Raw genomic sequence first — 16,504 nt, forward strand, 5'->3', positions numbered from 1 at the left:
GTAGGAACGGGGCAGGGGGCGCAAACATTCATTATACATTGCTTTAAATCCCGCGATCGATAACGATCCTGCAACCAGCTGCGATCTTCCTGGGATCTACCTGTCGATCGCGGTCACCTGATTGGACATTGCTGAACTATAGAAATCAGTATTTGAAAACGGGCTGGGTTGATAGGTTTTGGTGGGGTATTTGGGTGGCTTGCTTGATATTTTGTTCTACACTGCCGTAAATGTTCATTCGTTCCTTTCTTCCAGGTTACCCACACCACGCCCCCGAGGCCTATTTTCCCTACTTCAGAAGACATAATGTTACCACTATAATCCGTCTAAACAAGAGAGTGTATGATGCAAGGAGATTTAAAGATGCAGGGTTTGAGCATTATGAACTCTTCTTTGCTGATGGAAGTATACCTAATGATGCCATCATCAGAACATTCCTAAGTATTTGTGAAAATGCCGAAGGTGCTATAGCAGTTCATTGCAAAGGTACAGGAATCATGAGTTAAAGTAATCGACACTAACTTTTTGGGATAGCATTCACTGCATGCATTATTAACCATCACTTAGTTCAGCCATTACACAGCATTTTTTTTAGCAGTTTGACCGAAATCACCAGTTTCTCTTAAAAATCATTTGTACTGCAAGGATTCTGACATCTCTTTCACTAGAATGTTGGAAGTCTCCTTTTTCTTCCATCTCATCCCTAAGTGCTGTGGCCTCTTGCTAGGTTACTACTTCCAACTTCCATGTGGAATCTTGCTAATCATACATAGTTTAAATAGAGTCTGAGAAATGGAAGCAGTAAGCCTCTAAAGATTCTGTTTTCGGCCTGTGTTCCAGTGGATTCCACTAAACTGTAACAAGCACAAATGTGAAATAAATAAGTTACCTGCATAAATGTGTAGTAAATAAAGAGCATCCCAGCGAGGCCAGCTGCTACACGTAAGCCTCATCATAAGTCACCCAGGAGGTAGTGATAACTTATGAAAGTTTTTTATGGTAGAAAAGTGACAATGTGCAGCTCAAGCCTTTAGAAGTAATAATTAAGGTGCACATCCTTACAGAATAACATATGGATATATTTCAGTTTGCTTTTTTGTGTATTACAAATCTGGGTATCGAAAGCTAAGCTCACTTTGAAAGATCCCTTCCAGAACAAACTTTTGACTGCCACCTTATGTCCAGGTATGCCTTCGGTGCAATTTAGAAAGTTTTGATTACAGATACAGTGTGTTGAATCCAAACAGGTTGGAGAGCACTTCCTGAATGGGGTGAGCTGTGAGCAACTTGGGTTTAGGAGGGAGCATAGTTGTTGAAAATTGGGTACCCCCCCCCCCGCCATTTCCCCAGAGGGCCACAGGTGGCTCAGCTCTGGAGCATCTCCATACCATTTGAAGAGATTGATGAAAGCTGAGGAGCTTCATCCAGGGTTGGATCTGCTCAAGCATTTGCTGTTTAAATTTGTTTATAAAATACATCAACAGGGCACTCTGAGCTGACCACAGAGAATACTGTCAGTTACAGAAAAGAGTATTATCTCAAGCCAGAATAGGAACATAGGTAACTGCCTCATAGCAAGTCTGACTATTAGTGCATCTAGCCCAGGGCTGTCTGCTCTGACTGGCAGTGGCTGGAAGGGGCAACCTCATTATCTGCATCCTGATGGATCCTATTAACTGGAAATGCTGGAGATTTAACCTGGGACCTTTTGCATGTAGAGCATGTGATGTATGACTGAGCTATATCGTGTGTCCCACACACACACACACACACACACACATACACAATACATGGCCTGATGTGTTTGGGGTTCCTTTTTGTGAAGGCCTGGCCTAAGAAATGTAGGGCCCAAGCAATTGTGGTTTGCAGAGGGAGCATACAAGCATGATAAAGCCTGACTGAGGATCTGCTTGCAAAAGCCAGAAAAAAGAACGAGCTTATTTGTGTTCCACACAGCTGGACTTGGCAGAACTGGCACACTTATAGCCTGTTACATTATGAAGCATTACAGGATGACTGCTGCTGAAGCTATTGCCTGGATTAGAATCTGCAGACCTGGCTCTGTGATTGGAGCACAGCAGCACTTCCTGTTAGAGTAAGTAAGCCTTTAAACCCATTTCCCCCCCCCCCTCCAGAAGATTGAATCAGTGCTGAAGCTATTTAATTATTTGCATGCTGTGACCGGGACCTGGCCTCACACAAATTGGTAATGACCATTCTGCCTTCTGATATATTAAATATAGGTTAAAGGAGGTTAGGACCATAAAACAGCAGTTACCCACATAGAGAGCAGGGATTGGCAGTGTGCCTTCTGAAGACACTGGTAATTCTGACCGCTGGCTTGGTCTGCTGCTTGCTGCTTTACACATAAATCAGAAACTGCAGTATAAGCAGCCTACAATCACCGGCATCTGGTTAGAGCTGTGTGTCTTTGACTTGCTTTCCCATCAGTAGCAAACCTTCCAACACTATGAAGCCCAAATCAGGGATGCCTTCTTTACAGACACCATCTTCCCATTTTTGTGTGTGAGAGCACACCAGCCAGTTTGGTTGCTGTGATCTCATGTGATTTTGTGCTGCAGCCCCCCCCCAAAAAAACTGCTTTCTTCAGGCACAGCGCCCCAAAATCCATGTTTTGGGGCACCATGCGATATTGCGGCCCCCCCAAAAGTGCTTTTTTCAGGGAGAAATTGCACCATGAAATTGCACAACATCGCAGCAACCCAAATGGCCACTGTTATATCGTGAGAAAAAATGGGATGTCCCTTTTTCCCCCCTGAGACACTTGCGGGGTATGCAGTAGAATTCAGCAGCTGAATGTGCATTACTGACAGAAGCTGAAATCACAGAGCCTGTACAGTTGCGCACACATTCTGCCTGGACTAAGCCTTAAAGAAAAGGGAAGGAAAACAGAAAACTCAACCTCAAAATTATAGACTATGGTACAGAATTGGGTAGAAACATCAATATATATGAATTACTACTGAAGTGTATACAAAAATGAAATGAAACTATTGTTTTTTAAGGTGAAGAACATGCACAAGACATAGCAATGAAATGTCTAAAATGCAGTGATTAAAATATCGATATTGATTGATGCCTTAGCATCAGATTAGTATGACAAAACAAGTACACTGCAAGACTTCACTCGGCACTCATTAAGCCTGCCAGCAGACTGAAAGCAACTTTTTCATCTACTAATACATCTAATTGTTTTAAACAAACGACAGCAATAGCTCTCTGAAATGTTTGTCTCCTGCCTTTCAGTAAAACTTTCAAGGTGGAAATAAAATTGTAACTCTGGTTTGCATCCATCTGTTCACAAAAGGGCTTTTGATTCAGCTGAGATCCACTCCTCTAATGTAAGGGAGACAATTTTTAATTGTTCCTCCGGTATCCCTCCACACTACTTCCCATGCTGTTCCAAAGATTCTACCAATCCTCCAGAGCAGATTGCTTTTTTTGTTGGTGGGGAGGGTGTTGCAGAGAAGAGGAGGAGGAATTGGCAAAAATAACCTCATTTTCCAATTACTGGAAACCACTGCTAGGTCAAAGCAATTCTGCAAATGGAAGGGCATAGTTGGATGCAATGCGATAAATATTTTACATGACTATATTGAGACCATTTTGTACCACATTAGAGGGTGGCACACCTGCTACTGGACTCTGCTTAACCTATGAATTTGGATTTATAAATGTAGTCAAAAATTGATATTGGCAATTTCTACTGTATTTTTTCTCCGTAACAGGAAACAGTCAGAACTTTGGTTGGAAGGTGATATTCTCCGTGCAAAGCTAAGGAAGACAGCAAAATACACTGTTACAAAAATTCTTTCAGGAGTAGATGACATTTCAATTCATGATTCCAAAAGTCAGATTGGCAGCAGTAAAGATTCTGAACCGGTAATCACCCGAACGTTGTGCTGTTGTAAATCTTAGGGCATTGCTAAATGTGGGTATAATAAAGCAAAAGTGGTTGGATTCTTTTTGTATGCTCTTCTGTATTCCTATTCCTGAAAAGCATCCTAAGAGTAGGGGAAAATGTGTGACGAATGAGCAAGATTGAAAGGACATTCTACAGGTGAGGTATGGGCATAATATAGTTGAATTTAGATACTCTTTTTTGAGTAGCAGAAGAGAGATACACACACAAGTTTCTGTTGCTGGGGAGAGGGCGTTCCTCCTGTGGGTTTTTATGCCTGTGTTAACAAGAAAATAAACAGATACACACCAAAATGCTAAAGAAATGTTTTTGTGAGATCTGTTGCAACTTTAGGTGAAAAGTTCATTAGTTCACTGAGGGTCTGGTATGCATGAAGTTTTATGCTTCAGCCTCAAGACTTTGAAGTATACTATAAATTATTCCAATGACTTGCCATTTATTTACAGTACAGTGATGATGAAGAAGAAATGCACTCAGTTACACAAGGAGATAAGCTTCGTGCCCTGAAAAGTAAACGGCAGTCAAAAGGAAACTCAGTTCCACTAACGTAAGTTAATTTCATTTTGCATCTGTAAATGCAAAAGCCTCTTTCTTAAAGACTGACTTCTTCAGTATGTTTTTAGGTACTCTAAAAGTTGCACACAATTAATTCATTGCCACTAGCTGTCACCTTGATGTCCAAATCTTCTCATTTCCTTATCATCAGTAAATTCTCCTCTCTGCCGCATCTCCTAACATATTAGGCTTATTGGCTAAATCACAAAACACTTACTAAACCGAACATTACATCAATGCCTAAAAGCTTCTTTGTTTCAGTGTATTTTTTAAAACAAAACAAGGCCCTTCCAGGATTGGTTTTCCTACCCATAACTTAGAAGTTTCTTGTTTTCTGCTTTTAGGGAAACTGCTGCTGGGGCAGGTCCCTGTGTTTGTGTGTGTGAGTGTGAAGGCTTTTGGCCAAAAGAAATTCCTTTGCATGTGCATTGTGGTTAGAAAAAAAGCATATTGGGTAAAAAGTATGCAATACTTTAAAAATATAATTTTAATGTAGAAAAGCAGCACATCTCTCTCTGTGTTTTGTTTGAAGTGTGTATGTATGTATGTTTTGATGCTGATGTTGCTGTTAGATCAGGCAGACCAATATTAGTGAAGCAGATGTAGCCTAATTGATGCATAGCTGTCAACTTTTCCCTTTTCTTGCGAGGAATCCTATTTGGAATAAGGAAATTTCTCTTTTAATAATAATAATAAATTTTATTTATATCCCGCCCTCCCCAGCCGAAGCCGGGCTCAGGGCGGCTAACAACAATAAAACAGTACAAAAGTACAGCATAAACAACAGTCTAAAATCATTCGTTATAAAATTAATTAATTCAAGCCACTGGCAACCATTGGGCCAGAGCTCTGCGAAGATTGCCGAGGGAGGGAGTCAGGCTGTGCCCTGGCCAAAGGCCTGGTGGAACAGCTCTGTCTTGCAGGCCCTGCGGAAAGATGTCAAGTCCCGCAGGGCCCTGGTCTCTTGTGACAGAGTGTTCCACCAGATCGGAGCCACAGCCGAAAAAGCCCTGGCTCTAGTTGAGGCCAGCCTAACTTCTCTGGGGCCTGGGACCTTCAAGATGTTTTTATTCGAAGACCGTAAGTTTCTCTGTGGGGCATACCAGGAGAGGCGGTCCCGTAGGTACGAGGGTCCTAGGCCGTATAGGGCTTTAAAGGTTAAAACCAGCACCTTAAACCTGATCCTGTACTCCACCGGGAGCCAGTGCAGCTGGTATAGCACCGGGTGAATGTGATCTCGCAGCGAAGACCTCGTAAGGAGTCTCGCTGCAGCATTCTGCACCCGCTGGAGTTTCTGGGTCAGTCTCAGGGGCAGCCCCACGTAGAGCGAGTTACAATAATCCAGTCTGGAGGTGACCGTCGCGTGGATCACAGTGGCTAGGTCAGGGCGAGAGAGGTAAACGGAAACATTGACAGCTATGAATTGATGGACCCTCCCACAGAGAGCATTTAATATTGGTACGCTATATTATGAACAAGGTTTTGTGTCTGTGTGTTTTTAAGGGCAGAGATTGCACTCAGGTCCTGCTTTTTAGCTTCCCACAAGTACCTGGTTACCACTGTGAAGATGCTAGACTAAATGGACCCTGATGCAGCAGGCTCTTAAATTGTATTCTTAAATGGCATTTGGACAAATCTGTCAGTTAATTTCCAGCTAAGACAGGGTTTGGGGTATTTGAGGTGAAAAGTGATTTTCAGAATCCTTCCTAGATTCACCCTGTAAATCAAACAAAGGTTAAAATAATCTCCCTAAAAATACAGCATGGCCTTTGAACAGGGAAGGGATTTCCCCCCACAGCATCAAAGAACACGCATAGAGCTTTTTTCCTTTTTTCAACTGGCTGAAATATACCACTCATTTCTTAAAAAAAAAAAAAAAAAAAAAGAGTTCCTGATTTCCCCCTTTAATTTCATATCCATCTCTTCCTCCCCACCCTCACCCCTTTTTAGATGTCTCCTAGCTATGCTGGTGTCTGTCCTGAGTAGCATTGTCATCTGGTGGATTGTGTGTGACTCCCTTCTTCCCAACCTCCTATTCTGTCTAGATGGGTTAAGAACCTAGGTCCAGCAGGACCTCCCTTGACAGAGTCATAGTGTAAGTGTGTCCCTATTACATTCTTTACAGAAGTTCACCTTCTCGCCTCCTTCATAAATGCATGCACCAAGCTTTTACAGCCTTCTTCTTTTTCCCTTCCCCCTTTTTTTTGCAAGGCATCATGGAACTTGGGCTACTTGCTTTTACAAGAAAAACTGATTGTGATTTGTGTGCTTTAGAATTGCCCATCGAAAACTGCCAGGCATTTGCAGGATGGTGTTCTTTTCTTGTCTGGTGTTCCCTTTTATCAGCATATGAAAGGTCGTTTGGGGTTTCTTCATCTCCTAGTTCTGGACTAGGTTTGAATACCTACCTTGCCTCAGTAATCTGTGCTGGATTTTGATTCTCAGATTATGGATTTGAAAAGATGCAGACAGTGCTTTGTCAGGGCAGTACAGGTCAGACACTGAAACTTGCAATCCTATGCGTGCTTCCCTGTGAACAAGGCTGCATAGGATTGTGCTGTAAGTGAAGGAATGTAAAAGGGGAAAACTATTTTTTGGATTGCAGGTATTCTGGATTTTTTCGCGTATGAAAATCTTAAATCCCACCTTTCTGTCTGATTTAGGATGGAAACGTAAAATAGTTTATGAAAAAGGAAAGTTTGTTGTGTCTTGGATTGTACTGGGCCGATTTAAGGAACAAGACCTTATGCCCCCTAGTGATACTTTGGAATATTTCACATTTTCCTGTATCTCTAACAAGAAGGTCTTGTGTTGAGCAGCTTGTGCTTCATTGCAACTTTCAGTCCTTAACTCTGCTCACGCTTACTAGCTTAATAGGTTATATGCTCTGGTGGAATGCTGCTATGATGGAGATGGAGGTGTACCAGTGAGAAGACACTTAGATCTCCACTGGCATAGACCTTCCACCAGTGGTGTTGGGTGGAGGAGGTAAGAAGGGGACTTATCGGGGCTGGCTGTGGATACACCAGAACCATAGGCCCTTTGTTTTCCTCACATGCTCACAGAATCACTGAAACTGAATGCCTGTCATGGGGTGGCCATAGTTAATTCCCTCCTATTGCAGCCCTTGGCAGGGGGATGAAATCTGTTGTCCCCCACCTCCTGCTCTGGTTACTGTGAAATAGCCGAGCAGTGGATCTGGTTCCCATTGTACTAGCTGATCACTCTTCCCCAATTCTGGTGTAAAGGTAAGTTAGGATTGATCTGTTAATTGTCATCTCAATGACTGGTTCATACCCTTTGTGCAGGAAAATGTTTTTTTAATAGCTGACCTGAATTTTTACTGTACTTTTAAAGTTTTCAGGAATGCCTTTTTATATCTCTAAAGTGGCTAAGAATGGAATAAATAGAAATAAACTGAAAGCATATCAATAATATAAGCACTAATATTTATTTATTTTTAAAAAAGTAAGAATAAAGAAATCCATAGTCACCTAGCCATTGTCCCTCCTGGAAAGTTTCACTGAACAGAACTATTATTGCAGCCCACTTAATTGCTTACAGGAACAGATGGGGGCAAATTCTTCTACAGTATCAGAGCTGAATCTTGCTTCATGCAGATACGGGATTTATTTGTTTAAATTTGTATACCGCCCTTCATCTGCTCACAACATAAAAATACCAAATGAAATGAAAACACAAAATGCATAATAAAAACAAGAACAAAAAAAGAGCAAACCAATAACCCCCCCCCAAAAAAACACATTTAAAAGGACATAGAATTGTTAATCAGCCAAAGGCTTGGTAGAAGAGAAGACCTGATGCCCTTAGATGTATAATGAAGGTGCCAGACGAGCCTCCCTGGGGAGAGCATTCCACAAACTGGGAGCCACTGCAGAAAATGCCTCTTCTCATGTTGCTACCCCCTGGACCTCTCGTGGACGAGACACACGAAGAATGGCCTCAGATGATGATTGCAGGGTCCAGGGTGGTTCAAATAGGTGGTCTTTGAGGCATTGTGGTCCTGGGTCACTTAAGGCTTTGTAGGTCAAAACCAGTACTTTGAATCAGCAGCCAGTACTTTGAAACTAATCGGCAGCCAGTGCTGTCCGGCCAGGATTGTCGTAATGTGCTCAAACCGTCCTGCCCCAGTGAGCAGCCTGGATGCCAAATTCTGCACCAGCTGAAGTTTCCAAACCATCCTCAGAGGCAGCCCTACATATATCACATTGCAGTAATCCAACCTAGAGATTACCAGAACATAGAAGTTAGGTCATCCCTGTTCAGATAGAGGTGCAGCTGGGTCAACAGCCAAAACTGATGGAAGGCACTCCACACCACTGAGGCCACCTGAGCCTCCAGCGAAAGCAAAGGATCCAGGAGTTACCCCCAAGCTATCCAACCGCTCCTTCCGAGGGAGTGTAATTCCATCAAGAGCAGGCATCCAGTCTAGGGAGCCGCCCACTGACATGCCTTGGTCTTACCTGGATTGAGCTTCAGTCCATGACCGAGGCAAGACAGTGGTCCTGTCCATCCACTGCCTCACCTGCAGATGTAAAGGAGAAATTGTTGTGTGTCATCAGCTCATTGCTGACAACGTACTCTAAAACTCTGAATAATAACCTCACTCAGCGGTTTCATGTAGATGTTAAATAGCATAGAGGATAAAATTGAACCTTGAGGAACCCTACGTTGAAGGCTCCACAGGGCCAAAGACCACTCCCCAAGCATCACCCTCTGGAAATGATTATCCAAGATGCTGTGTGAGCATGCACCAGCTAGGAGGGGAGGGAATACAGTTGGGTAATGTATGCTGATGAAATCTCTCCCCTTTCCAGTAATAACTGAGCAGTGAAGTGGAGGAATTTAAGGAGAAGTTTGTTCCTGTTTCACCGCCTATGGAAAGCATGAAATCAAAACAAGGACATTAGGAGAACAGGATAGCAACAAAGCAGAAATTATCTTGTTTTTTTAAAAATTGTTGGTTCACATAACTTTTTGAAAACTAGAGTTCATTTCAAATTCTGAGCCCCAATGAAGGGATTCACAGTTGGTTTTTCTGTGTGTATAAAAACCAATTTCTTTGGTTATAAACTCCAGTGGTCAAGCTTAGGCAATGACTTCTCCTTTATAATATTTAGATATTTCTTAGTATCAGTTCATATGTTGGATTGTGTGGTCACCCGTGCCTTGTCTGGGACATTCAGGAGTAATGCAGAGATGTTTGTATGGTAGGATCCATAAAGGCACTTTTGTTGCACTTGAAAGAAAGAAAGAACCCTTTGCTTCTCTGTTTTGGAAGTAAAAACTTGAGCCCAAAATGGTTGGCTGTATTAATACTCTGAATGAAAAGTTTTAGTGGATTTAAAACAGAGCCGATATCTGAATACTACCACACACTCAATGAGGAAAGATCAAAAACAGTTGTCCACAAAATCCAGTCTTTTAGGCATCTTAGGTAGGCGTTTTTAGGTAGAAAACTATATGCCATATTTATCTTCGTACATTATGTACATTTCAGTTTACTTTTAAGTAATTTCTTTCTCCTACTCCTTTCAGGGTAATTCTGCAGTCCAGTGTTCAGAAAAGTAAACAGCCTGAAACTAGCAATTCTGACAGTTCAGGCCATTCTAAAAGAACAACCAGGTCTACTGCAAGAAAAGGCAGTTTTAAAAGGTGAGAACTACTGTGCTGCCCTGCAGACACTGTCAATTAATGAAGGCTGAACTTTAAATAAAATTCAGGCTTCTGCTGCTTGAATTAAATGCTGCTTTCAGACAAACACTGAACCCTAGTTTTAGTGCAAGTAGCAGTGAGCTTTGAGTTCACAGATTCCCCCTTCCCTCCTTCAGCACAGCCATGAGGTCAGAAGCATCCTCTTTAAGTTTTGAACTAACCTGTTTCTTTTTGTATCTGAATTTGAGGGGTGAGAGGAACTACGTTTAGCTTTTGAGAGGCGGGGGTCCCCTTTTCAAATAAGCCCACGTCAAATTGTGGTTTGTGATCCTGGCATACTTAAAACTATAGTCAGAGCTCTTGCCAGTTAGTTTAAAAGTAGAAGTGGATGCTGATGATGTTCTCCTTACGGCATGACTCGTAAGAGGAGAGAGGAAGGGGGAGCATGTGAGACCAGGACTCCACGGCTGCTCACACACATAAAGCTAAAATGTGGTTTGGTGTTGCATCCAGCCTGGGCCCAAGTATCCTTTGCTAATGTATTGGAAAACTGTATTTAAGACAGAACTACTTGAGTTAAATGTGGATGTTTTGAATAACATGTATCATGAAGGCACATGAAGCCTCCATCTTTGTGAAGCTAAGCAGGTCCAACTCTGGCCACTGCCTGGATGGGTGACAACCTCAGAAGCCACGTATGAAGGTTGAATGTAAGCTGAAGTAAATCAGTAAAAGAATGCTTTTATACCATCAGCCTCCCCTTGTAAAACAAGTTTAAAAGACTTCTGTGTGGGTGAGAGAGTCTCTTAGTTATAAGAATATGAAAATTACATAAATGCCTCCTCTACTTAGGTGCAAAGGCCTTAAAGAACTGAGCAGGAGGCATGGTGTTTATAGAAAGCGATGGGGCGGGGGGGAGACTTGGACATACAGGATTGCAAGATTTTGTTGCTTAATTAGTGTATTTAAGATATATTTTGAATGACTGAAAGATACCCAGGTTTAATCAGTCACCAATTTGAAAAACATACAGGTGCTAATTTTTTGAAAAAAGAACTGTAGATGGCAAGCACCATTTTGGTATTGTCCTGTGTGAGAAGGGAAGGGGAATACGTTTCTTGTAAGATGATGGCTGCTGGTGCATAAGTGCACATCATCAAAAACAAAACAAACACTCAAGTAGCTATGCCGTTGTTAATTTTAGAACTATTGGAGGGGTTTGTTTTTTTTATAACAAAGCACTTTATATTAAACTGGCCATTAGTTTAACAGAAGGAAATAGAAATCGTATTACATCAGAATTTGAAAAAATGCATGTTATTTTTGGGGGGTGTAAATTTGGTGGTTGTTGGTGCATTTTGAAACGTATTCTTGCAGTAGAGATACTAGTCTGGGTTTCCATGCTCCCCCTCCCCCTCTAACCACACAAACTAGTTCCAAGGCAGCAGGGTTGTCCTGTCTTGGCAAAGATTTACGTTCCTCCTTGGAAGTATTTGGTGAGAGTCCTTTTGCTGAGAAGCTTTATCCCCTCTATCCAGCATTTCATTCCCCTTCTCCAGCTGTTCTTTTCTTCTGTTTCCTACTAGCCCTTCACCTGAATCCATTTGCTGCAGCATATTGTTTTGTGCTATCAAGGCACATGGCCTTACTCTTGTGTAGTGAATGAAACACCTTATGACCGTAACAGCCACCCATCCTAACAATGTCAATGAAATTTTATCTGGACAATACTTATTTTTCTAAACAGCTTCAGCAGAAATAATTCCTGCTTTTACTTTTAATATTTGCTTGTTTCAAAATTATTCGTATTTCCACTACTTTCACAGTCCACTAACTATTTATTCAGCTTGTTGAAGCAGAATGAACAATGAACCAGTTTCTCAAAACCTGCTGATTTTGCTGGCTCCTTTCTGCATAGTCTTGCTATTATCTTTGTTATGCCTTTATCTGAACTTCTTCGTCTTCAAATATCCCTAACGTTCTATTTTCATTGCACTCTAATAGATCTCTGCCTTCAATCTCCACACTTTTTACTTGACCAGATTCAGATATTACATCTTGCCTTATTAAGACAAGATATGCAGAAACCATATACACAAACTGCCCCCCCTTCCCTTCTCTTTTCTCTCTGAGGACCCTTTGAAGAAAATAGGGAGGCTGCAGGGGGAGAAGAGAAAGTGAAGTCTCTTACTTGAGCAGATTTCTGCTGTGCAACAAGGATTCTGCCCTATAGGTTTGGTTAACCAAGAAAGTCTTCAATCTTGATGTGCCAAGGAGAGAAAAAGTGGTGCAAGAACAGAACATGCAGGCACAAAGCTCAAGCCTAGTTGCATCTGAACAGGCCCTTTCCTTAGAAGATATCTTGGGTCAGTAGATTAAGGGTCCACAGGCTAAATCTTTGCATGAATTGGATATTTTAGGCATTGGATAATTGTGATTTAAATAGTACACAGTAGGGCCAGGCAATATCTGGTTTTCACCATCACCGGCTAAACATTGCGATATACTGATAAATCACAACATCTGAAATAAGGATGGAGCTATGTAGAGGCATTGGCCAGCTTCATGTTTTCTCCCGCATTGTAATTTTTGCTGGCCCCTGCTCTTGTGATTTGCTGCCTCCTGCAGGAAGCTGAGCAGGCAGAGTTAACGGGCTGCAGGAATCGAGAGCATTGGCTGGCTTCATGGTTTTTCCCACATTATGATTTTTGCTTAGCGCACACCCAAACACACACACACATCGTGATTCGCGATATATTCCCAGGTCAAAAATTATGAAACCGCTAGCAAGATATGGACTTCAAACCAGTTTTGGATAATATATCAATATACAGTTTGCTGTAGTTTTGTGGTAGCCATATTTCTTTCGACTTTAGTGGAACCGAGGTTAGAGAGGAATTGTATGCTGGTGTTTGAGTAGCAGAAATTAGTCATTTACATCAGGAGTGAGGAGCCTCAGGCCTAGGCATAAATGTGGCTTTCTGGACCTCTTTCTTTGGCCCTCAAGACATGCCCCCCTCCAGCTGCCCTCCTCCAACAGGTCACCCTCTTCCTAAGTGCTTTACCAAGAAGGTGTGCTCAAACTGTGATAATGCCTCTTGTTTGGCTCAAATTTGAATGGACAGGTGTATGTGTAGAAACCTGATTTTTTGCGCAGCTGGACTGTAATCTGTTGCACAGTGGTAAGACTCGCATGAATATTACCCCTGGCTGCCTGTGAGGGTGTAACCTTCGGACCTAAAATGATTCCCCACCTCAATTTTCTGCATCACCTTTAATAGTGATGGACGCTCCCCTTGTTCAGCCTTTTGCACAATTGTTTCACTCAAATAATATCAAACATTTAATAGAGAATGGAAATCCAGGAACCAGCCAAGGCACCAAGGCACACTTGTGATGTGGCTCATCCTATCTTGTGAAATTTTAGAAATGATATGTTAAGTGAGAAGATAACAAAAACGAATCTGTTATGCTTCACTGCGTTAAAAAGAATAAAATCAGTTTGGAAGATTATGGGTTGCAAAATCATGCCCTCTGTCTTCCGTTTCCAGGTTTCCCCCAACAATAGTTTGCCAAGCTGTCCAAATTCCTGAATAGAAGGACTATTTTCTCTTTGCAGAGGGGATATCAGTGGGTGTTCTCTGAGTAGAACTGGCATTGGCTACAGCCCATACTCTGGAATTCTAAACTAGGGTATACAACTTAGTGGTGATCACACCTACCTTCAGTAAAGGGTGAAGACCAGTAATTCTATAACTTGTTTTCTCAAGTCCTATGTACAGTGGGGGATTTGGCACACTGTATTCCCCACACAGAAGTAAGTAAGGCACACAGAAGTGAATTCTGGAGTTGTGGGAAAAGTCAGAACAAACCCTAGAAACATACAGGTGACCCAAATGGGGCATGGAGGGAGTTGTTTTTAAAAGCAACTTGCAATGTTGGCCACACAGCAGTTTTATGTAGCCCTTGGTCCAGTGCTGTGGTGCATAAACAGAAAAGCAAATGCCCCTGGGGGGGAAAATAAGTGTGTTTCCTTTGGAAGCCTTGCCTCCTTCCATACCCAAGTCTCATAATCTGCATTGTGCCACAGTCCTTGGTCTGGTCAGTAGATTGAACTTCTAAGGACACTGATCTGTTGTACATACGCAAGACAGATTGTGTGACCGATCTTGCAAGGTAGGCTTAGGCCACATTTATCAGCCTTAGCAGGTGCTCTGTGTAAGGTCCTTCGATGCCCTACAGAGAAAGCCCTATACTACCACCAGGCATTTTGTGGGTCATGACAGCATAGAAATTCTATTGCAGGGGAAACAACCATTGTTAGAAAAGCACTTTACATATATGTAGAACTGCTTCTATATTGGGGTTGTTCACAAGCGCTTATACGGAGCGGGTGCATCTTATTGCATCAGCCAGTTCAGGAAAAAAAACCCCGGATCTTAAGCTCCTACGCAGTTTTCAAGAGTGCTTAAGTAACTCCTTCCCCTCTTTCTCTTGAAAATGGCTGGAAACCTTTGCTACAAATGAAAGAGTCGTCCCATGTTGCTACAGATAGCAGTTTAGGGAGCAAGATATTGTGTTGACACGATGAGTGGAGAGAGAATGGATTTTAAAAGGCACTTGAAGAATAGGATCAAATACGCTGTAAGTCCTACACTATTCATTAAATAGTAAGAAATACTTTTATTTCAGGGATAGTTTAACCATTTAACCATGAAAAACGGGCGGGGGGGCAGGGGGTGGGACACACACACACTTTGTTTTAAAAGATCTCCATCTACTTTTAATATCATTAGTTGCATTTGGTCCTCCTTGTTTAAACTGAAAGCTGAATTACACGATTGTACTTCATGCATGGTCTCTGGCTGGTCTTGAAAGAACTGTTTTCCCTTTACCTTTTCTTTCTCTACTTTTCCTACAGTCTGGTGCCTCAGAGGGAAAGGAGGAAAAGGGATGCTTTACAACAAATGCGCTTATGGTACTTTCTTCCCACTGCTATCCCTTTATAGACTGAACTCTCCCTGCCCCCCCTTCCCTGCTTCACAGTTTGTAATCTGAGTTGCTTGGCCTGTGCTTTCGTTTACTACAGATGTTGCATCGCTTTCAAAAATGCCGTCTGTGAGTGGTCCTTTCCCTCCCCGAGCCCCTTTTTTGTTTGCTTTCTTAGTTTTATATTGGCTAGCAATGCTTGCTGGTTTGTGTTTTGCCATGTGTATCTAACCTCTTGCACACCTCATTTTTATCATTTCAGCAGTGCTCCCAACCCAAGAACCAGAACTGTGTTGCGTTAAAAGCAATCAGAGTGGAAGAGGATTCAAGGGAAACAACAGGACATTGCTGCAATTAAAACAATTGGAAGAAACTGTTTTGTATATATATAAAAAGCAGTGGTCTATTTTTTATATTTAGTTGGAAGACGTTTTAGTTTTGTGAAGAGAACTTTTGTGTGAGGACCCTAAATTACTGTAAACTGTACCATTTTTACTTTTAATGCTAGGAAATTATTCCCAAATATAAAAAGCAGCGTGTAAATTTTAGCCTTCGGTCTGAATAACTCTTGTTATCAAAAGAGCTTTCTTTTCCGTACAGCGCTCATGTATAAAATGTGATGGCAATCATCTAGCTTCTGTCAACCACCAAGACGACTGTGGCATTTTAGCTATTTGGAATGACATATGTAAGTTATCAATGTAATTTCTCTCCCTAGGCGGAGAGAAGTGATGCTTCATTCCCCCCCGCCCCCATAAACAGCTCCATAAAAGTTTGACTATCCTAATTTTAGTAGGATTTTTATAAAGCGGTAACAGACTACTAAACTAGCATCCATCAAATTGTGATTTATTTTCATGTTTTTGTTTTCTGGGGTTTCTATTTTTTTCTCTTCAAGTTACACCACCGTCTGTTGTGTTATTTACTGCTTCTAATTTAAATGTAAAGATTGTATGTGCCGTATTTTAGGGCCACTTTGGAAAGTTGTTCTCCTGTGCGGGTAGAGAAAAACTATCCTAACACTACTGGTTTGGGCCAAAATGCAGGAGGCAAGGTGAGCTTCCTAGTAACTTTTCTTTCTTTGCAGATATTTACACACACCACCTCATGTCTATAAAAGCAATGCTAGGAAAGTCTCTCTCCAAGCAGGCATGGCCAAACTTGGCTCTCCAGCTGTTTTGGGACTACAATTCCCATCATCCCTGACCACTGGTCCTGCTGGCTAGGGACGATGGGAGTTGTAGTCCCAAAACAGCTGGAGAGCCAAGTTTGGCCATGCCTGGCCTACCTAGGGGTTCAGACAGGAGTCTATACGCCAGCCCTACCTGGGGAAGCCAGAGA

At 42.0% G+C, this 16,504-nt stretch overlaps 1 protein-coding gene and 1 long non-coding RNA gene across 9 annotated transcripts in view; one reads left to right on the forward strand and one right to left on the reverse strand.

Moving 5' to 3' along the window:
- The window catches only part of CDC14B (cell division cycle 14B), a 51,874-nt gene extending 36,163 nt beyond the window's left edge, over positions 1–15,711 (forward strand). For 2 of the 8 annotated variants that reach the window (XM_080972812.1, XM_080972817.1), the window contains exons 9-15: positions 256–486; positions 1,957–2,095; positions 3,750–3,903; positions 4,390–4,490; positions 10,058–10,174; positions 15,096–15,152; positions 15,426–15,711. In XM_080972812.1, the coding sequence (XP_080828938.1) occupies positions 256–486; positions 1,957–2,095; positions 3,750–3,903; positions 4,390–4,490; positions 10,058–10,174; positions 15,096–15,152; positions 15,426–15,465 (839 nt within the window). In that variant the 3' untranslated portion in view covers positions 15,466–15,711. Of the gene's footprint in view, positions 1–255; positions 487–1,956; positions 2,096–3,749; positions 3,904–4,389; positions 4,491–6,448; positions 6,594–10,057; positions 10,175–14,704; positions 14,819–15,095; positions 15,153–15,425 lie in introns of those variants that run through there. The other 6 variants (XR_013977177.1, XR_013977178.1, XM_080972813.1 and 3 more) reach the window with 6 other exon arrangements.
- LOC308458448 lies at positions 7,964–10,050 on the reverse strand. The gene is made up of 2 exons (XR_013977424.1): positions 9,700–10,050; positions 7,964–9,621 (listed from the first exon to the last, which is right to left on the reverse strand). It is a non-coding gene; the product is annotated as an uncharacterized lncRNA (long non-coding RNA).
- Positions 15,712–16,504: the final 793 nt, after the last annotated feature.

Source organism: Podarcis pityusensis (genome assembly GCF_964106645.2).
Source record: "Podarcis pityusensis genome assembly, chromosome: 11".
In the NCBI taxonomy this organism is placed as follows: domain Eukaryota; kingdom Metazoa; phylum Chordata; class Lepidosauria; order Squamata; family Lacertidae; genus Podarcis; species Podarcis pityusensis.